The sequence below is a fragment of the Centrocercus urophasianus genome, unplaced genomic scaffold, assembly GCF_019232065.1.
Source record: "Centrocercus urophasianus isolate 14NV4802_14NV808 unplaced genomic scaffold, USGS_Curo_1.0 seq_18, whole genome shotgun sequence".
In the NCBI taxonomy this organism is placed as follows: Eukaryota; Metazoa; Chordata; class Aves; order Galliformes; family Phasianidae; genus Centrocercus; species Centrocercus urophasianus.
Genome location: NW_024884733.1, coordinates 9539633 through 9563182, shown reverse-complemented (window position 1 = coordinate 9563182; position 23550 = coordinate 9539633). Strand labels below are relative to the sequence as shown.

The 23550-nt window shown below is 36.1% G+C and overlaps 1 protein-coding gene across 3 annotated transcripts in view; it reads right to left on the bottom strand.

The window, feature by feature from the left end:
• VAV3 (vav guanine nucleotide exchange factor 3) overlaps positions 1–23550 on the bottom strand; it is a 156495-nt gene that overhangs the window by 62279 nt on the left and 70666 nt on the right. For all 3 annotated transcript variants that reach the window (XM_042819144.1, XM_042819146.1, XM_042819145.1), the window contains exons 10-15: positions 22734–22829; positions 20954–21022; positions 18039–18125; positions 16944–17029; positions 16091–16223; positions 15649–15758 (exon numbers count right to left, since the gene is read on the bottom strand). In XM_042819144.1, the coding sequence (XP_042675078.1) occupies positions 15649–15758; positions 16091–16223; positions 16944–17029; positions 18039–18125; positions 20954–21022; positions 22734–22829 (581 nt within the window). The remainder of the gene's footprint in view (positions 1–15648; positions 15759–16090; positions 16224–16943; positions 17030–18038; positions 18126–20953; positions 21023–22733; positions 22830–23550) is intronic.

Here is a 23550-nt window from a genome sequence, read left to right as displayed (position 1 = left end):
ACTAAACTAGACAACAAGAATGTAAGTAGCATGCATTAACATACTTTAAAGATTATTTATCTTGGAATGTTTAGGACAGTACAGATTTCTGGTACTACTTCTAAAAACAAAGGAATTCATGATGCACATGAATTAAAATATGATTTTAAATAAAAAAAAAAAAAAAAAAAAGGATAAGAGTGGAATAATCTACAATACTCAAAAGAAAGACCAGAAGCTTTTCTGACATACAATTATGAATTCAGGCATTTAAGTCGAAGATGCTTATTAGATAATTTTCATTTTTACGTATAATAAATAACTACTGGACTAAAACACAGACCAGCCACAAAACGTAATGAAACAAATATGAGTAAATATACAAGCATCAATCTCTCCAGGATTGATTGAAAAGACTTATGAAAAACACATTCAGAGAATCTAAGTACCTAGTGTCAGAAAGGTCAGCCTTCTAATATGCCTGCTGAAAATGTACGTGCTGAAAAGAAAACTGTATTCAAAAAGAAAAGGGGATTTTTCCTTTATGTTTGAGAATAGCCTTTCAATCAGTACTATTTTAACTAGCTCACTGGAGTCTCCTTTTTCTATGCAAGATGTCAATACAACGCCATCTACTAAAAAAGCATGGATATTACTCATTGGGAGGATAAAGATATAGGTGTCAAAAAAAGCATGCCATAAGGAAAAAAAAGGACAATCCTATCCTATACATGCAGCTTATGGTTAATTCAGACTTAAAATTCAGTACTTAAAAATTCTATTCTTCTTCTCTCAGACTAGCTTCCTCAAAGATTGAAGTACATGCAAACTATTGAAAATATAACTCCTACTGACAAAGGTGATACACAGAGTTCTTCTATTTGTAATGGAGTTTCTTTGTATTTTATAAAGGCAGACAGTTTTATTTTGCAATGCTTCACAGAAAAATTCATTGAATGAGAAAAAAGCACAGCCCTAAAACAGCAAACAACAAAGCTTGTGGCAGCCACTCACAGAAGAGCTGCCACAAGACTTTTCACCTTCTGCCCACAAACTAACTTGTTTTATTCCACTTGTAGACTTAGCTATCAAATTATAATGTCCTAAATAAATCAGAAGGACTATGGAGTTGAAATCCCTACATCAGCTTTCTCTTGTCTGTTATTAACTACAGAAGGACTTACATTGATTCCAAATACTTCTCGGATCTTAAAATATTGCAAAAACATACAATAAAGACCAAATTTCTAAGTCATATAAACTCCACCATGTTTCAGTTGAGTGATTCTACTCCACAGATAGCTAAAATAAATTCTCCATCTAAACAGATGTTCTTTCTTCACCACTTACAAACCTTTCCTATTCACATCTCATGCATTTTTTTGCTTGCTAAAGCCAAAATAGCACAAAGATCTTCTGAATCTTCCACCACCCAAAACACACTATTTTCTCTCCCTTCACCCATCCCCCTCAGTGCCATATTACTCAGAACTCAAACAACAAAAGCTTACATCACACGCACAGTATTGAGTCTGGAAGGGACTGCAGCCTCAGCATAGAAGATCCTATGCAGGAAACAGCAGGAATCAAAAAAAGAACACTTATACCCAATCTCTCTTCTTGTGCACTTAAAAAATAGTTTCAAATACTTGCTTCAAAATGATCCCTGCCATTACATTCACCAAGAGCAACATTCCTGTTTCCCATGCCTTCCTTTCTATTTTAGTAATCATTCACACTACCTGGCTCTAAACTGAGGTAAAACAGAAATGGACATGCATCAGGAAAATATGTTCTCAAATTCTGAGTCTGCTGCATTTCAAACAAAAAATGCAGCATCTACAAGGATTCTGTTTATAAAGAGGTAATTTAATAAAAATATTACTGTTTGGATGTATTATTGGTTGATTCATCTTAAACAAGAATGCTTTTCCTCACCCCTCAAAAAAAAAAAAAAAAAAAAACTTTCACATACATAAAAGCGAAGTTACCAGTTGTCAGCATCCTGGGAAAGAACAGTGCAAAAATCAAAAATATAGTGTTCATTCTCAAGGCGGAGTAACAATCTCCACATAGAGAATTAATTAATGGCAATTGGAAAGATAACACTGCAATAAAAAACATATGTGTATTATCCAATGTAAATGTGGAGGTGGAATAAGGAAAGCTTTATATAAAAAAAAAAATTATTTCAGGGCTAACTGTGGACAGTTTCATATTCTACCATCTGATCAGACTGCATTATGGCAAATCCAGTTCTGTAGTCACACACTACACGTCGTGTCAGACAAGTCTGAGATGATATAACATCATACACTGTAATGGTATATATCAAGTTACAAGTCTATGAACATGAAGTCTGAAACTTAAAGAATCTGGGAGTTCGACACTTCCATATTTTACTTTCCAGCAATTAAAAAAATAATACTTAAAAATATTTGGCATCTAATACTTGCTCTGTGATAACAAAAATTTCGGACTAAAGAGTAAGAAGAATTCATCTGCCTGTGCCCTAATTCCACAAAGATCATGAGAATTTTTTTCGCCATAAACCTTTCACAGTGAACAGTATATACTATTTTTGGAATTTTTAAACATAGTAAACAAAGCTGGTAACTTCAGAAGAAAAACAGTAGTCACTGCACAGCACACACCTTTTCTGTCACCTCCAACCATACAGGAGCACTTGTAGTTACAGCACTGAAAGCCCTCCACTGACACTCTGAGAACATAGATCATAGCTACTATGACGACACAGTTCAAAAATGCATCTCATTTTTCAACCTACTTCTCCTTTTTACTTCCCAACAGGTAGGGATATTCCAAAACAGAGAAGAAAATTGATAGTAAGCTAATATTAAGTTCAATACTAAGAATATTGTCTTCTTTAGAAGGAGCATTTCTTGCCAGAAAAAAAAAAATAGGAACCCACCCACAACTGTTATAAAAATTTAAACATATGCTTAAAACAATTTCTGTGACTAGCATTAGGAAAATCTAATTTAGGACTTAAATTGGGTTCCATTTCCATCAGGCAGAGCGGGATAGAGTCTCCATTCCAGATATCTCACAGTTTGCTCAGCCCTTCCTCCACAGCTCACATCATCAGGTGCCACAGGCTCATCACAAACGAAACATTTTATCCACCTTCTGATTTCCAGCAACACTGCTAAGTGGTTGGAGCAGGAAATTATTCCTAAATCAGGAATACTTTATCTAGGGTAAATAATGACAGAGAACATGTTTATCATTTCCTTGAAAAACTGTCGCTCTTTCTTCCAAGCAGTGTGTGGGGAGTCAAAAGTAGTTTCCCTTTTTGTCCTCTACTTTTTCCCCAGGCTGTTTTAACTCCTACGTTCTAGCAGGGACAAAATGTCAGAATACAAAACAGTGAATCTGTAATTAAGAAATTTTTTCCAATTCTCTCCTCAATTCAGCAGTAGAATTTTTGTAAGGGACAACCATAAGCGCCCTCTCCCACACAACGTGGATCTCCATTACCCGATTTGCTCCAGCCACTAGAGCAAAATCCTTGGGCTGCCCCTGAGCCTTTTGAGTAAAGCTTTCTCTTTCCAAGTTATTTGAAGACTATTAGTCCCACTGGGACCAATTCACTGCTACACCACCAACCCACATGCTTGTCTTGCTAGTCTCCTTCATCATTTGGACATTCCGTTCTCATCCTTTCAAAAGCCATCAGAACGACCATTCAAGGAACAGAATGACCATCTGCTTCAGTCAGCCCTGCATCCCAGAACACATCTTTTGTCTGAAAAGTCTGCAAAGCCTGGTGGAAGAAAGAATTAACCAAATATCTTACACAACCGCTCTCAAATCATGGAATTCCAAGCACACCATTTTTGCTTTTGAAATATTCCTCTTTTGAAAATACCCCTTGAAATTTGCCGTGCTTCTTATTTCTATCAACTTACCTGCCAGAAAACTAAATTGATGCATAGGCCACCCCGTCTTCAGCCACCCACAGTTTCCCTCAAACTTTTTCAACCAGAACTAATTCCAGGAATAATTCACCTAGCTTAACTGCATGACTGGCCACCCTAGCGTTACAGACAGTCCAAAGCTATCTTGTCAGACCGACAGACATCTACATGCCTCTTTCATGCCTACAGACAAAGGAATAAATTCTCTTTGCTATCTTATCTCAAAACACCAATATATTGTGCTTGTGAATAAAATGCAGCCGTTTACATTATATTTTTATTACTTTCTTATGGCAATTGTAATAGTAGCTCAAAAACTTAAAGTAAATCCTAAACTTCAGGACATAAACATGTGGCAAACAAAACACTAATAGTGAAGTTCAAATAAAGCAATGAACCTTGACAATCTTGAAATATCTAATTACATAAGCTTTATGGTTCACTTTAAAAACTCTGTTTTGACCATCTTGGGTCTAATGAGTTTCCAAGATGAACTCCACAAAGGAAAGAGTACAAATTGAATACCAAACAAGTTATATGGGATGCGTTACTGTCATTTCCCTGTTTGATCAAAACCATGGTCTGCTAGGGAAACATGAAGATCACAATACCTGAATGCCAATAGTATGTAACAAGCATTTGGTTACCATGTAGCAACTCTGATTTTTATCAGCATTCTTAAGTTTATTATCAGCAAGATCTATACAAAAATATCTTTCACAACAGGAGGTCAGGCTAAATAAACAAATTGTAATTTCTTCAGGGGGCTAGGCACAAATATGCTTTCTTTTAACATCCATTTAACTTTCTCTACACAGTTAAGTCTTATAAAATAAAATACATCAAGAAAAATACTAAAATCTCAGCTTGAAAATTCTTCTCTCTCCAAAATGAAGCATGAAATTATTAAATATGCAATTGATATTGATTTATGTCCCAAGAAATCAAATAAAGAAAAAGTTAGAATTGTTTACTGTAGCTCTTCACATCTTCCCCATGTGTAAAACAGGCATATGGACATTGCAGTCTTCATTTGCAGAAAAGCAATATTTGTCAAGAGAAACAACGGAGAATCCTTACTTCACAAATTCTAATACTGATTGCATCTTCCCTTGGATGTTGCACTTCTTCTGGAGATCCCTGGAAGATTTGCCCTTCATATATTTTAGTTTTAGCCTTACTGACTTAAAGAGCTGTTGTCTGAAATTTATTTCAAATAGACATACTACTGAAAGATTGCTGCCTGCCAACAAGCAAACAGAAATATAGAAAAGGAATATTATGTTGATTAGATTAATTCTTACAGTAATTTTAAATTCTAGGTAAGAAATTAATGCAATGCAAATAAAATGAGCACTACTGAAAGAAAAAAAAAGCACACAAAAGAGAAAAGATGGTATCACAAAGCATTAAGAATACAAGCAACTATGGCATTGGAGCATTTTGAGTCTTTGGCCTCTTGGTTACGGGTATCAAGCTCTTCACACAGCATTATGACAAACAGAAGCAGCCTTACCAGCTGCAGACACAGCAGAAGGTTTCATATTGTGATTTCATATTTTGCAGGGGCAGAGAGTTAAAGGAAGAGGCCTAGGAACACTAGGCATAAAGAAAAGAATCTCCTCTTTTATTCTAAATCTAGTTAGAATTTACAGGTAGCCTTAACACTACAGTTAGAAACTGTAGTTTAAAAAGTCTCCCTGCAAGGTCCACTGCTGTTCTCTAGTAACTTGCTCTTCCATTTCTCCCATAGCATTTTGAGGGCCATTTCTTTTAATTACTTCCCTGGGAGCTTCTCAGTACTAGGTAGAGGTACCTAGTAGACTTCAGCAATTAGGACCTGCACAGATCCCGTCGTCCCCCCCCCCCCCACTCCCTCTCTGGGTCAAGCCCACTGAGGTGTTGATTATACCCATTACAAACATTTCAATTAATATTGAAAAATTGCTTTTCTTGAGTACTTAATTAACAACTCAACTTCTCCCTCCCAGTCTCTAAGTAATTTTAATCTAAATGCATCTATCTCATTTGGAAAGAAAATAATATATTAGAGGAAAAACATAATGAGAGATATTTGATATTCCTCAGATTTTTCCAAATCACTTTTCCACCACGTGAGGAGTATTTATGCTTCACTGTAGGAATCACAGCACATATATAAAAAAAAAGTGAGAAACAAATATATCATATTCAGACTAACGCAAAAGTGACCCTTTGCAAACCAATGCACAGTGACCTCCTTTCAAAAGTGAATTAGCAGAAAAACAAGGTCAGGTATCAACAACAGTAGGTACTGATTTAGACACTGTTGAGTAGATCATTTCTTCTGTTACAAAAATGCAGAGAAATCAAAGGCATCGTAAACACTGACTGAATTGAGCCATTATTCCCAGAAAACAAACAGTAAACCTTACAGATATCACTGAAGTTTAGATACAATCTTCCAGATGGCCATAACTCAGTAGGATTGTCAACTTAGATAGAAGAGGAATCATCTCCTCCTGCATGTTTGTGCAACCTGAAAAGCTGCAGGTACATAGTTATCAGTGCTCTAGGGCTGGAAGTAGGCTGACCTGCAAAGTCGCAGGTTCTGGGGTTACACAGAATCACAGAATCACCCGGGTTGGAAGGGACCTCAAGGATCATGTAGTTCCAACCCCCCTGCCTAGCAGGGCCACCAAACATACACATTCAGATCAGGTTGCCCAGGACCCCGTCCAACCTGGCCTTAAACACATCCAAGGACGGGGCATCCACAACCTCCCTGGGCAGCCCGTTCCATGGCCTAACCACTCTCCTTGTATAGAACTTCCCCCTAACATCCAACCTAAATCTTCCCTCCTTCAACTTCGATCCATTTCCCCTAGTCCTGCTGTTGTCAGCCCTTTTGAAGAGTTTACTCCCCTCGTGGGTGTAGGTTCCCTTCAGGTATTGATAGGCTGCAATGAGGTCACCCCGCAGCCTTCTCTTCTCCAGGCTGAACAAGCCCAACTCCCTCAGCCTGTCCTCATAACAGGGTTAACAATATTCAGTCTTCCCCAAAAAATACAATACATCTTGTGCATGCAAGGAGGGGGAATAGGGAAGAGTGTTGGGTTGGTTTTGTATTTATGTTTTAAGGAGAAACATAGGTCAGGTTTTGAAGCTACTGTTGTCATATCAATTATTTGAAGAAATGCAATCACATCAGGAGAAATCAGGAAGGATTTGTTGTATATAGATCTTCACAAAATAGACTGGAATTTGAAAAGCATTATTATATTTAAAAATGAGTAGCCATTCCATTTAATTAAAACCCACCTTTGAATAATAATAACAAAATGCAACTGCATGAAGTATCACATAAAAACTCTGTATTTTTAAGTTTTAAAAGAAGAAATACTACAAGTTCAGATAAATCTCTATACCTTGAGCTCTCCTCAACATCTAACCCTGAGTTAGACATTTGCATTTTAGTGCTGTTATTATTCTGCACTCCATGTTAAGCTTATAAGAATTTAAAATACTCCATACAGAACTATTCAGAATTACGGACACTGTGAGCACAAACCGCTAAAGAAAATTTTACCATGTATGTGACATCAAATCTGATGCTATATTCATCCAACATAACGATAAAGAAAAAGGCACAGATTAACACCTACAGATACTAGAAACTTTCATTTTTTCTTACCATACTATTGGTTGAGATCACCGCAGAATATCAAAAACATAAATCTTCCCTACGTATTTTAAGTCAATAATTTCTGCTGGCAGTTAATGACAAAATGACAATTCTAAGTTTAATTTCCCACTTAGATGCCCAGGTGACCAAATTCCAAAATTTTAAGCACCTTAGAACTTTGCTGTGTTAACTGGGTACTAACCAATAAAATGTAGCTAACATCTCTGCTGTCCATGATATTACTTACGAAATAAAAAACTATATATGTCACAATCGAACAAGAAAAAAAGCTTCCAGCCACACCCTTCAATAAAGAATTTCACGTAAAGTTTGTCCCCAAACATGCTTGACCTCACTCCCTGCTTTGATGCATAGTAGACTTCTGTAAGAATCACATTGCCCACAAACCACTTTTTTTTTCCCCTCATGTTGAAGTTTCACCATTTTTGATGATCACTTCATACAAAGGTTCTATCCAACGTAAAGGCAGTTGTGTAACAAAATAAAGTTAAAGTGAAGGGCATAAAATACAAATAAATAATTATTTCAGTATCTTTACAAATTTATGATTCTTATAATTTACTGTAAAAGATTAAGAGAAAACATTGTTCTTAAAGGGTGTTCTCACTAGGCATGGACAATGTATTTTACAAGGTATGTGAAATACATACTGTTAAATATTTTCAGCTCCCTTTCCACTTTCTTTTCTCAAAAACCAACACTGATTACTTACAGTTAATTCATTGCCTCTGATCCAGTTAGGCTGTTACATTTCAGAACCATCTTTGAAGATGCTATTTACTGAATTAATCAATCAATCAGTCCTCCAAATGTTAATACTCAAATATTCTAGTTTGTCACATCAAAGAGTCACCATCAAGAATACACGTTATATTATTAACCATGCCAAAGTAAATTGTCTGTTTGATCAAGAACAAACAACTTCTAAGACTTTCCTAGGAAATTCACTTATTTGATTATATGATGAGTGGCTTTTTTTGAGATCAAGCAATTTACTGTTTTAACTTTTTGGAAATGTAATGCATTGTTTCAAACAAGATAATGTCTCTCCTTTGTCTTACTTTCAATTCACTTCTCTGAGAAGTATGAAAGATGGACTGCTTTGAGATAATCTGTTTCTGTATAACATCCATAAACAATGTTACCTATTAAGAACAAAGATCATTCACACTTCAATATTTGTAAATTAATATTGCCAGTACCCTACATGCCTTAAATATTACCTGGCTGAATCCTGTAAATAAGAGCTTTAAGTTGGATTTTTAAGTATTAATTGCTTACTATGATAAACATTAAATGTTTTATATTCAGTTAAACATGAATCTATGATAAGTGTCTTTGTTTAGAAGTAGAAATTGTACAAGTGTGAACTGGATAGGAACATAAAGCTGCAAATTGCTGGGCAAACACCTAAATCTGCAAAGACAGACAAAAGGGTAATGGGGAGTTTGCAGGGAGGAACAAGGACATCTGAACACATGGTGAAAGTATCAAGGACTAACGTATAACCAACATTATATGTTTATAATCTATAAAAATAATTAGGACATAGTACAAAAATCTCTTTAGGTGGTATTACTTAATTTGTGAGATATGTTATCACTAACATCTTACTTCATGCTGATACAATTTTAAGAAATGCTTACTAATTTTCCTAGTAGTGCTCCTCACACATTATAAATTGTGAAAGTGCAAGACAGGAACATCTTTCATGCTTGTGAACTGGAAAATACAGTATCTAAACAGACTTCTAATTGTTTACACGCTGTTTTCAAAAACTGTTTTGCTTTCACATTCTGTGCTATTCTTTCACTGTGCTCTTAACCTCCTACAAATTCTTCACACTGTATTTACTGTGCCTGGAATAATCTAAAGGAATCACATAGCTATACAGTGAATGGTTGCCTGTAACCCTGAAAGACATTTGATCACAAACAACTGGAGTCTTAGCAAAGCACAGGCAGCCATGAACTTGGTATTCATTTGTGCAGTACTGAATTATTCATACTGATGGAGAAGCCCTGGCAGACGTTTGTTTATTGCTTTGGTAACCTACTATGTGAAGTTGGTGTAAGTGAAACACCTTTCGAGGCTATTTGAAAAATGCAGCAGATATCTAAGGCTTTTAAAGTGCTCTGATAAGAAAGCTTTAATTTAATATGTCAGTGTTCAATATGTCAGAGCTCAAATATTCTCTCAGAAGGAGTCTTAATGCATATGCATTATTAATACTCTATCTCAGGGAACAGATCTATTTAAGCTGAATCTGACCAATGTCATTAGTCACAGAGTGCAAATTTGGAAATAGGTAAGAGAACAATTTTCACCTAGCCTGTGTCACGTACCAGTATTCTACAAAATCTAGAAAACCAATGAGCTATCTACAATTTATGTAGCTTGCTTAATCTAAAATGTTACGTACGCACACCTATCAGACTTGAGAATGAATGAATCTCAAGAATATTTCTTCAATCAGATGATGTGTTCCATTTCCCTTGAGTTGAACAGCGTGAATTGATGTCTAATTGAAACAATTTTTCAGAAATGTGCTAGCTATACCTGAGCGAGCCACTGTGCAAGTTCCTTAGCTGCCTAAGAACCTAATACAGAGCAGACAAAATAAAAATAAAAAAATAATTTAAAAAAATCCTGCTTTTAAGGGTTACAGACCTTTCATTTATGAATATCTCCTCTATTCGAATATGGGACTGAAAAAAATATTTCAGATTCATTAACTCACAGAATTCATCATGGGTTTCTCTCTTACATTTCAGGCATGATGTTAATACTGTGATTTCAGTAAAAACGTCAAAGCACACACTGCAATCGTATCACTTCTGGGGATGACATTTTCACAAGGTGCTTTAGAAAAGGCCAGTCTGCCTGCAAGATGTTTTTATGCATGTTTTAGTCTGTCAAAAAGAGATGTTGAGTAAAGACTAATTAAAAGACACATTACAACATTGTTGCATGAGGTTTTGCAATATTTATCCCATGCATTTTGAAATCCAACAGTACTAAAACTCAAGTAGAAGCCCTGAGCTACGTAAGCCTGACTCTGGGCAGAATACTGAAGTAGACAAACTCCACGCACTCCTTCCAGCTTCAATTCTTCTTTGGTTTCATTTTTAAGTGCATTTCTGCACAACATGTTCCTGTCTAGTTTGCTGATGGCCATTTTTAGAGTAGGCTACAAAGCACAATGAGGAAAAAAAAAAAAAAACAAATTAGCGAACTGGACGTTATTCAGGACAAATCAGTATAATATATGGCATTCTATATTATATTAATGGATTCAGACATTAAGTCAGTGTGAAAATGTAATACACGGCCTTTGAAGGAAAAGATTCCAAATGCCATCGTGAGGACAACCTCATATAACTGGCTCCATGCTCTACTGTGATTAACAAACATTAACAAACTTAGCACAAAGTAATATTTGGTGGATGGAAGTAATTGCCCCATGTCCACATGAGATGTGTAATAGTAACTGACATCTTTCCACTATGTATTCTTTCATCTTATAATGAAAGAAAAAAGAATGAAACTTATTACAGCAATGATGAAAAAAGCAGTTGCCACATAAGACATTAAACCTGATAATTAGCCAGGTGAGTAGTTCTAAAGCCCAAGTAATACAGCTGAGGTATATACACTCAAATTAGAGGAGGACAATTTTAGCATTCAATTTCTTTTATTAAAGAGCTGCTTGCATGAAATTCATTGACAAGAGATATTACACAATAGTTTGAGGGGCTTTTTTTTTTTTTTTAAACAAGCATTAAAAAACTCTGTATGAAAACTTTCTAGAAAAAGCAGTATCGACCAGCACTGCAGCATTTTATGTAATTTGTAGGTATGAGACATTTGTTCTGATTACTCTGGTTCTTTTTTTCCAAACAGGGGGAAAAAAAGATTAGATGGGACATTTTACGAGAAAAACGTATCAAAATTGTTCTGCACTTGCAACCAGTTTTTGAGGTTTTAATAGTTAGCATGCAGCAAATAAGCCATGCACAATCACATAGCTGACAAACTCTCACTTAATAACGTCTCTAGCATGGTTGAGTAATTTGGTGCAGTAATTTGGCTGTACATTTCTATTAATATTATCTTGGATATGAAATGACTCTACGCTTAAACCAATGCTATTTGACACGCTAGATTAAACAAGTGCTCCACATCTAGTAAAGTCTTTGCAGTATTATCTTTAAAAAGGTGCTTGTTTACCCATACAGCTATAAGCTCATCTATTATTATTAATAGAGTTCCAAAAACAAAGTAGCAACTGCCCAAATTAACCACTACTGCTAAGTAGTGCTTCTTCTGAGGCAACAAGCAACTACAGTCTCACTGTACACCAGAACCTCCACTCACACCAGTGAGAGGGAACAGGACACACCAAAAGCAAACTAAACCAAGTGCATTATGCTGGTTCCCACTAAAACATATTTCAATCGTGTGGCAAAACCTTCTTGAATTCAGAAGCCAACCAAAGTTTCAGCTTTGAGAGTTTGACTGCAATGTTGATGGTCGCTGCCCCAATATCCTGCGTCATTTTACTGCCCAGAAAAAAAAACAAAGCTCCCAGTAAACCAGAGTTTCTCAGACTGTACAAAATACACTAAAAAAAAAAAAAAAAAAAAAAAAAAAAAAAGAGCAGGGGCAGACTCAGCTTCAACACTGGAAATAACTGTGAAAAGATAAACAGTGCCAATACAACTGTGCTGCAGTTCTACTGTTGCTAAGAATGTAGCGTGTGTGCCAGCTCCACCAGTCACCTTTATGAAAGTATTTGGAAAAATAAAATGGAGGTGTTGTTCCATTATGTATTATCTACATAAAGCAGTAGACACAAAAAAACCCTACTTGTAGCAGAACTGCTATTGAATAATAATAACTTACTCAGTTTCATATTAACAGTAACCAGTTGTTGCCAGCCTCCCTCATGACAAAACAACTCAGAATACAATAACAACTACAATAACAACTGTGCAAGCCAAGAAGTAGAATATTTTTAATAGTTTAAGGTAGTTTTCTAACAAAGTTAACTAGTATGAAAAGTAGCACTCTGAAAATTGCACTGGGATTTCTAATATTTGCCATATCAAGTATGCCTAATGCATTCTGCCCATCAAGCTGAAACTAAGCCCAGTCTGCAATCCTGTGTTCTCCTCTATTTCATACTTCATCAATAACAGGAGCTTTCCAAATCTAGAGACACACTCTCATCTCAGATACACCAGAGCAGCGAAAGAATTATTCAGCTGATTTCATTGAATTTAGGTTTTGTTTACGATGAAAAGATTTTAAGAGCATTTTCCTTGAAATAATTTTACAGGTACAGGAACCAAGGTAAGGTAACTTTACAGTAAGTGCCTTTTCAGCAATAACTATTATCACTGTTGCTCATAGACCAATATAAACTCCACCCTATGAAAGCAAAATTGCAGCCTAACATAATTATGCCAATGAGTTATTCTAGGGGGAGAAAAAAAGGCTTACTCTTAATTTATAAATTGTAAGAGAGATCCTAACCTGTTCTTTTGTTACATTCTTAGATTAAGACTTGCAGACACCTGATTTTGCTCATAATGCTATCCAGAAGGCAAAAGAACTGCACTGAAATTTCTGTCTGGAACTGTAAACATCATTTCTGATCATCAAACAAGCATCTAATGCAACCCTTCTTAACTGTGCCATTTTTGCAGTCTCTGTAAAATTTAAAAATAAGAAGTATTTTGTCCAAGAAAGTGGTAATTATTATTGAGCATGATAAATAACTGCATACTTTTAGTCATGGCTACTTTTCAGAGTGGAATTACAATACTAGAGTAGGCATTATTCAATAAGCAATGACACCCCAAAAAAACAAATCAAATCAACCATCCAATTGTTCAGAAGTTGGCTTCATTTGTTCCCAAATTCTTGTGCCTTAGCACTGATTAGAATATCATTATTTCTATATACACTGAGGTATGTTTTGAGAAAGCTGCTGTGGGAAATACGCTATAAGGTCAAGCCCCTACAACAGACTAGGTGAAGGTATAACAGCTTCATAAAGTACAAAAGCTCCACATTTAAATCTCAGTGGTTATAAAACAACAAAGAAAAAGCATTGGCTGATGCAAATCATACCACTGTATCATGTTACATGCTAGCCCTGACCTGAAGTAACTCTGCTCCTCCAGTTCCCATGCTTCTGCATTTCAACCTTTAATCACACAGGAAGAGGTTAACCCAGAGGCATGGGTTTACAAGAGGGATGATCATCTGTGCAAGACAAGGCTGGCACCACCATACTCGTTTTCAATGAGAAACCTCACAATCCCCAGAGGAATGAGCACCACAATAAACTGTAAGCCCTGCAGGCCCATGTCTCTCTGCTCACAAGGCAACTGGCAGCAGCAGCCCTCCTTGCAAAGGCACATCCAAGGGCAGCGCTGAGAGGAGGTGAGAGATGCGGAGGGGCTAGACCCAGCTCAGCACTTAACTAGGAGCCTCAGAGGAGCTGCACAAGTGTGCACAAAGGATGGGGATGTCCTCAGGCACTAGAGACCAGAGAAAATAGAAAATAGAGGAGAGGGCAAGAAAACATGCCTGCATAGAACTAAAAAGATATTTGAGAATAAATGAGGAGGTGCTCCTGGGGAAACAAACAAACAAACAAAAAAAAAAAAAAAAAAAAAAAAAAACACAAGAAACTTAACTGACCCTTACTGATCTCCTTAACTTTTCTGTTCTTGGTTTTCCGGATTTTTTGCACACAAGTATGAGGTATGAAGTCTGAAAAATCAATCAATAGTTACAGAGCTAAAGCTGAAACATCTGAGCTCCTCGTGATTTCCATGCATGTTCTATTCTATGTTTAACTAAATATCAATAATGACAATAAAACAGCAGGGACAGAACACAGACAGAAAGATAGGAAAAGGCGAAGTATGCAGCTTTCTACACACTTCAAATCTTTTCCCATTTCTCACTACAATATCGGTTTCTGCCAAAATTTATCATCTCTTTTTTTGCCAAAATCAGCAAGATCTTCATGGTTAGAGGGCATCATTATATCTGTCCAGCTCAGGTTGCCTTCCCTTTTATTTTCATTTAAATCATTAACACTCATCATACTGAGGTTTTGAAGGAATATATATAGCTTATAAGCAAGTTCCAGTCATATCAGCTCATAACAGCTTTTTTCTCTACTCCACAAACCTTTGCAATCGCATCCAAAAAAAAAAAACTTATTAATGCTATCTCTCTATTTTCACAGGGATTATCTCACTCTCTCCCACACTTTGTTGCTTTGTTGTTTTTGGGGTTTTTTTTTGTTTGTTTGTTTTCTAAATAAAGCATGCATCACTTTCTCATTCAATTCTCTTGTTCACAACTTTCACATGTAATAAGAATATCTGAGGTGTCAATACTCATAGTTGTCTTTCCAAGAAGAATCAGATATGGAAATAAAGCTCATGCTGCATACCAATAATGTTACACGCAGTGCTTCATCTGAACAACTTTGAGAAGTCTAAAGCAGTCTGCTCCTTTTAGTCCAAAATACACAGAGGAAATCAGGCTTTTGAAATGAAAGGTACCAAGTTGAGTAACTTATTCCAAATACTAAACATTAAATTAGTAAAAAACTACCTAGAAAAATGCCAGAATCCCCTCTCTTTAGTCTTCTGTGTCATCTTTCAAAAATGTATTTCAACTACTCAAAATTAAAATGGGAGGGGGAAAGTTATCAGAATGATATATCTTTATTGCTAAAATAATTATTATTTCACCCCAGTTGTTTAAGACAGCATTACTGAAGCAGTCTTAGCAGCAAATTTGGCAACACATAGTCTAGAGTGCCCTCTTTCTTTTTCAAGAGGAGTTTCAGGGAAATACCACGTTCATGAAGATGTGTTAGCACTATTGTTTTTCAGAAAGTCAAACAAAATAGATAACTAGCCTGTATTAAAAAACAAAACATAAGTAGTATAGTTCAAGTGACATTCCTACTCTTAAGTAACATGATTTTACTTTAACACAAATACTTACAGAGCCATCTGAAATTGTTCAAGCCATTTTTTCTTCAAATCTTTAGTTTTGCAATAAACTTCTAAACCATTTTGACCTTGGATATGAATGAGGTAGAAGCCATAAGACCACTGTAGAAAAAGATTGGCAATACACATCACCAGTTACACAGAAAAAAAAAACAAAAGGAACGAAAAAACATCTCTATGTTCCTTAATAAAAGCCCTTATCTTCTAAACACCAAGAGCACGCTATTCTGTTGACATGGGAATTGCTAAGTCAAATGCTTTAGCTACATCAAAATAAATGAAGTTGAAACTTCTAAATACTCATCTTGGCTTTTGGATAATACATAAAACTTTGTATATAAATTGTATATGTACATTCTAAATCCTGCAAAAATGTTTCTAACTGGTGTTGAAAATGTATATATTTTACATGAACATTATTAGCAAGTACTTACCTTTTTATTTTCTTTATCAGTAGTGGGGTTATTTGTAATTTTGTATTTCTGAAGATCTATTATTTCCTTCATTTCGTAATTATCACCTCTCCGTTTGCAAACAATTACAGCCAGATCAAACAAGAAGATATGCCTATGAAAATACAATGTAAAGAGAGTTAAAAACATTCCAGATAGCCAGCATACCAAGTCTCATCTTATAAATCTTTGCCTGTGGAGCTTAAAACTTTGAACAGCTTAACTACTGAATATCAAAACAAGAAACACTGAAAGTACTCTTGCTAGAGACATAGATTATCTTGCATGATAATGCAATAGCTAATTTCCCATACATAACTTCTTCGCAAATTCACTTGCTAAACAAGTGATGGTGTCTGTGAGTGCACAGCTGTATAATCAAGATGTTATAATTACAATATAACTGTATAATCAATAGATATCAAGATATTATGATTACAATATAATCAAGAGAATTAGGCAAAGTAAACAACGATCACAAAAGAGAATTAGTGGAAGAGCTTACCCTTCGGCTGAGCTCACCAGAAGACACCAAGAGGGGTGATCTCCAGAAGAGATCCTTCCCCTCTGGTAGCAGCTCTTAAATAGGTCCAGGAGGGGTGGAGCCTGGCTCCACCCCTTCCGGCAGCACAGGTGAATTGCCTTCACCTGTGCTCCTCTGGCTGACTCATGGCTCGCCTCAGGTGATCAATCAGAGGTTCAGGCCGTGACTCAGCAGTTCCCATACAACAGCGAAATTGAAGCACTCTCAAGAATCAATGAACTGACCTCAAATATGCAAAGAGATTTACTTCACAGGCATTTTAATAGCAAACACCAGAAGTCATAACATCACCTGTCTTGCCTCGCCCGTTTGTCTAACGTAGTTATCCTTATTTCCCCATCACCCTGAGGTCTTCCATACTGTAAGAGGGAATGATTCTGAAACAGAAATAATAGGCTTAATTCAGTACAGCAAAAGTGGTAAGGTAACACACTCAAATGTTAGACCACTTCTTTTACCCCAGAAAAGGGCTTTTCAAGTCACTGTCATTTAAACTAAATATAAGGACCACTCAAAAAGTAATGCCTCTTGTTATCTTGGCCCTTCACATCATTGAAATGTGCGTTGCAGATATTGGAGGTTGAACCTTCTCACCAGTATTCCATTACATTTTGTTGCTTTGAAACTGATGGCAGCTGAGGGACAGTCTGACAAAATGGAGTGAGACCTGGAAGCATGTAGGATATAAAGGTATCTCACTGAATTCTTCTACACAGAAAAAATGGCACCCATTGATATTAATTGATGCTTGCTGAACATTTATGGGGACCAAACAGTGGATGTGAGCACAGCAAGTGCTCACGGGTGGTGCATTTAAGCAGTGGTAACACTGACATGAAAGACAATCCAAGTTATGGACAGCCATGCCTACTTTTATGAGCACAGCATGCAGGCTTTTCTTTATTGCTGGTTAAAATGCATAGCTGATGGTGTTAACTACATTGAAAAACAGCATTTTGTGCCTGAGAATTTGCTCTATCAAGCAGTGCTATCATGCTTTTCATCTGTTGTAGTTTCCAGGCAAACAAATAGGAGGCATTACTTGAAGAGCAACCTACATACAATAGGGCATCAGATTGTCCTATACTTGTCTCAAAGAATTTTTTGCATTTCAAAGTCATCTGAGTCACTGTACAAATACAAACATTTATCTACACGAAAATTTGTAAGTACGCATAACCCCCCAGCAGGGATTTACAGAGTTTTAGCAGATATCTCTGCAAGTAAATCATTATTCTGTCATTCTAGACCAAGCAAGTCATACTTGCATGTGAATTTCACCAAGATTACTTACTATCTTCCCATATAAAAGAATAAAAGTGTACGTATATCATCGCATTTGATCAAAAGTTACTAAAAAATGTATAAGCTAAAACTACCACATACCAAATTCTCTATTGATAGTTGAAATTGTCTAATTTCACGGAGCGTTTCATTATCTCTCTTCACTTCATTTACATATTGAGCCAAGTCCTAGAGCATCAACCAAAAAAGGGAGAAAGTACAAAACAAACCACTTCAATACATTATTTCAGCAAATTTATTTCTAGTTCTGTCTTAGGCTTATCTTCACATTTAAAGAAATACGTACATACTTACATTCAAATATATACATACTTGATGTTACTGAATTACCAATCTGTCTGACTAAATACGTAAAAAAGCCTCTGCACATCTTAAATCAAATATACAGCTTTCTTCATTTTTTATCTGTTCAAATACAAATCCTGTAGCAAGAAAGGACAACATACTGTTTTGTTTTTGTTGTTGTTTTTTTTTTTCTTTTATAGGACTAACTTTCTCTGGATTTTGTTAATGACTTATCCTAAAAACTGAAGATGGAATGTAATTCAGTACAGCTGTGGCCTAAAGAAAGCAGTCAACAACATTCAAAATCAGATAATAGAAAAGAAGGTAAAAATAAAATATAATAGAAAACGTATGTAATGTTCCTCAAAAGTAAGGATTTAATTTATGTGAAAGAATGCATATTAAGAGGGACATAAGAAGCTACTGCAGAATAATAGTATTGTACAGCAGAAAGAAGATATTACACAAATTTTAAAAGTGCCCTTAAAGCGATATACTACTTAAGTTAACAGGTTGAGATTATTATTGTCTTCCTTACCAGAGCACATAACATATGCATTTCACTACAGCCTTTAAATAGCTTTGAATGCGCTTGAGTAATAGTGACAATTTGCTGAGGCTTCTTTGTTTATGGCTAGAGATAAGGAGCAAGCAGCAGTGGTAACTGGTGAGGTCAGGGATGCTGAGAGCAGCGGTTAGAAAAGGTATTCTGATCTTCACAACTTGCTTTTACAGTATCCTTCAATACAACTACAAATTTGGGAGCGTAGGAAAAGGATACATATTCTTTCTAATAAAATTTTAATCAGAACCATAGAATAGCTGCAATTATCATGCCAGTTTCCCAAAGGAATGCAAACAGGATACATTCACATCAGTCTTCCAAGAGTTGGTATAGAAAAAACCTCTTGATTGTTGCTTAAAGAAAAATGACACATTTCCTTTCCAGGATGCGGTACCCGCTTGTTGTCAGTTTTTTTCCAAATATCATTTCCAAGCAGACAAACGAAAGCCTGTAGAAGCAACAAATCTATGTTGCATGGCTACTTCTACTGCTCTGACAGGGCTTAGTATGGAAGGATATGGTTTAACTGGGAGGAAAATGATGATGTGATCTTAGTGAGAGATGCCAGTTCCTGCAGAATTATTTACTATTATCATCGGCTGGTAGGCAGGGCACGACTGCATAATCATTCTGACAAAAGTTTTCTTAATTGGTCTTAGTTTGAGTCAGCCATCACCAGAAACAATGAAGAACATAATCAAAGGAGAAAAAAAAAGTGGGAAAAAAAATAAAACCACAATTGTTTTCCCCCCAGGCCTGGGCCCCCAGTACAAGAATGATGTAGAGCTCTTGGAGTGGGTCCAGAGGAGGGCCACTGAGATGATCAGAAGGCTGGAGCACCTCTCCTATGAGCAGAGGTTGAAGGAATTGGGTTCGTTTAGCTTGGAGAAGAGAAGGCTCCGGAGAGATCTCATTATGGCCTTCCAATAATTGAAGGAAGCATATATAAACAAGAACGGGAATTGCTGTTTACAAGGGTGGACAGTGATAAGACAAGGAAGAATGGTTTTAAACGGAGATAGGGGAGGTTTAGGTTAGATATTAGGAGGAAGTTTTTCACACAAAGGGTGGTGACGCACTGGAACAGGTTGCCCAAGGAGGTTGTGGATGCCCCATCCCTGGGGGCATTCAAGGCCAGGCTGGATGTGGTTGAAACTAGATGATCATTATGGTCCTTTTCAACTCAGGCCATTCTATGATTCTATGATTCCTAGACAATTACTAGCCACCAAGATGCCTGCCTTGCCACCATCTGGAAGCAATGCTGTGCCACTCCCTTCAGGCATCTTCCTGTGAGATTATCACACAAGCGCTCTCTGCATTCACAGCACAGAACTTGGAAACAAAAAAGGGGAGCCAAAAATCTCACTTGTGAGCTAGTCTGTATTCTAGGAATTCAAGTAGCAACATAGGCAGCTGCATGACTGAAAACTTACTTATTTTGACTTCTGCATCTCCTGTGGTCGATATAGATTGCAATAGAAGAAGATATGACCTATGCTGTATTGGCTTTCCCCCACCACAGAATAGAAAAAAAACTCAATTCCACCACATCAATTTCACAACTCACGTAGTGAAGCCAAGTGAAGCAGAAATTTCACTGTACAGAGGAACACAAAGTAATATTAAGGCAGTACTGCTCTTCTATAAAGCATTTGTTTGTGCCACTTGCAGGAGATGTACAGTGACAGGTACTGTACCTAAAGAAATATACCACTAATTTCAAGGGTAAAGCCACAGAGATCATAGAAATAGAGTCTTCTAAAGAAAGATGTCTTCGCCTCATTGGGAAACCACTGACCTTGATTAGAATTGGCTTAGAGTTATAGAAATAGTCCTACACTTTGGAACTAAGACCAAATTTATTGAAACACCTGCTGCTTGCCTCAGTACATGACAGCAAAGTGATAAGAAAAGTAAGTTGAAATGAGCAAGCTCCATTTCATATATGCTCCTCTTCAGAAAATTATTGAATTTGTTCCAAGGCTTGGAGAAAGCCTTCCACTACGTACTCACAGAGCACACAATGACTTGAGAAAATACCTATTTGACCTGTTGTGAAGAATAGTAGTTTCCAGGAAATATACTTATGAACTACCATTTTAAATGCCAACATGGATATAAAAACTTAATCAGCACAACTTACCTTCATTGCATCAAGCGCCAGTTTTAGATTTGCTTTCTCCATGGGATCTGTAGTGTGCTTCACCAGCTCCTATTGACAAAAGTAGTTTAAAATTTCTCACCCATTGTCTGACAGCTGAAAACTGAAGTTATTACTCCACGCACCATTCCTCAACAACCACCAACAACACTCCACCCAAAAAAAGAAAAAACCCCACACCTAAGAACAGAAAACACAACCTGAGAATTCACATTTTCTTCCCCATTGTAACCAACTTGTAAGCTGAGCAAGGACTGTTGCAAACAAATAACTGGCAAAGATCATTTAAGAATGACACAGTCTAAATACTGATATTTGTATTATTACAATCAGTAGAAACCAATTTGCCTTCATAGCAATTAAGTATTGCCAATCGGATCATCAGTCGAGTTCATTTGCTCACTGCTATTCAGTGTGTAATCCCATTCCAAGGCATTCATTTGGCTGCAGACAGGGACATACACTACCAGTAAGATCTCAGCTAGCTTTGACAACTACGTCACTGTTTCATTAAGCCTAAGACAAAGTTGACTCAGAGTACACATTTAAATCACAATGGCCTTTTTTTTTTTTTTTTTTTTTTTTTTTTTTTGCCATTTTCCCTTTGGAAAATAAAAAGTTTTTTTCAAGTTCTTCTTAAAAAATAACGTCCTAGGGAAACAGAATATTTGTTCATGATTTGAAAATAAAATTATACATCCCAGCTAGCAAAAAAAACCTCCTTAAAATCCTAGGAAATAAAAAAAATATTTATATTTCAAATTACAATTTTAAGAGTTTTACTAGATTTTTTTTTCATTTTAAGTCTATAAGATATTTTTTGTACAATGTATGCTGTTACTACATGTTATCTCAAACTTTAGAACATAATGACACATCGTATTTCATCTTGTCATAATATAAAAGGTTGATTATAAAGCTATAGAATCATAGAATTGCTAAGGTTGGAAAAGACCTTAAAGACCATCAAATCCAACCTCCACCTAACCATACTACCGTAACTCTAATAAGCCTCTGCTAAGAAGCCATGTCTTTTAAAAAGCAGTTTGGTCATTTATTTTGTTCCAAATTTCTGTCAACTGAAATGTTGATGGTTCAGAAATATTTCAAAAACTTAATATACAAAATCTATGTTGTTCCATAGAGTCAAAATTTTACTATACAAGCAAGCAGTAGATCTTTTTTAAAACAACATTTTACAAGCATCAGCAGGGCTGACAGTCTCATATAGTAATATATTTCTTCGCAGCTGAACTAATGAGTCTCCTGGCACAGCTATCAAATCAAATTTATAAGACTCTCCACCCTTATTATAGGGCTAACTGTGAGAGCTCGTGCTTTGTGGGTTATAACAAGAAGCATTTCAAAATAAATATGGCTTTATTGCAATTTATGACAGCAGAAAAGCATCTTAAAAGTAAGCTGTAAGTATGGTTCAGCTTCCTTGTTGAGGGATAACGATCCACATTTCAAAGCACCACGATTATAGCGTGCTACTACTAACCATTTTAAACATAACAAGAATGAAAGGTTCAAATACTGGGAAACAGCTGTGTTTTTTCATCATTCTCAGAAATGCATCAGCTCTGAGGAATCATCTCTTTAAGAAAACCTGTGCTTCACTGCATTTTATTTCATAACAAATTAGTCTCAAATCTATGGAAATGTCAGTTACCTTCCTTTGATAAAGGCTTTTAAGCTCTCATTCTTATAAACCACTGATGATAAACAATCACAGTTCTGTTATTTAAAAATAAAATACCTGGAGCAGTAGGTGGTATTTTAGCACTCTTTGCATTGGAACCACTAAAAGATCTCGCAAAGTAAATTTCCCATTGTTGGCCCTCTTAGAACATTCCTAGTTTGAAACAGAAAAATAAATCAGGATAATAATTTAAAATTTAAAAAAAAAAAAAAAAAAAAAAAACCAACACAATTTCCATGAATACCATGTTGAACAGATACATTGGCTGTTGTAATAACTTCAGCAAATTTGAGACAAAGGCTTTCAACAAACTGGAAGAAAATACTTGATATGACAGTGAAATCTCAACAAAGACTGTGTCTAGACATTTGTTCTTAGATATTTCACAAGAAAAAACATGGACTAAACATCACAACAGAAATGAGGCGTAGGATTCAACTGGGGAAAAAAAAAAAAAAAAAAAGATACTGCCTATAAGCAGAGCAACGAAGGCAGACGCTGCAACCACCTTCAAAAAAAAAGCAAGAGACAGTTTTGAAAGCAAATGCTCCTGAAAGCCACTTCTGGGCCAATAAAGAAGGTGACTAGGAATATCCAGAACAGATCTGCTACAGTTATACCAATGTCTGAGTTTACTGCTTTCTCCTCTTAGTTAACAATTTTAATATTTTTAGCAGGAAAGTGGAAGGATATCCACAGCATGTCCACATACAACACCAGATTGCAAGTGCAGCTGATGCTCTTCAGGGAACATCCAGCAGGAACCTCATGAAGCCATCAAGGAAAATGCAAAGTCCTGCACCTTGAACACACTAACTTGGGACATATTAACCCTGAGCACCAGCCAGTAACCCAGATGAAAAGAACAGGGGCT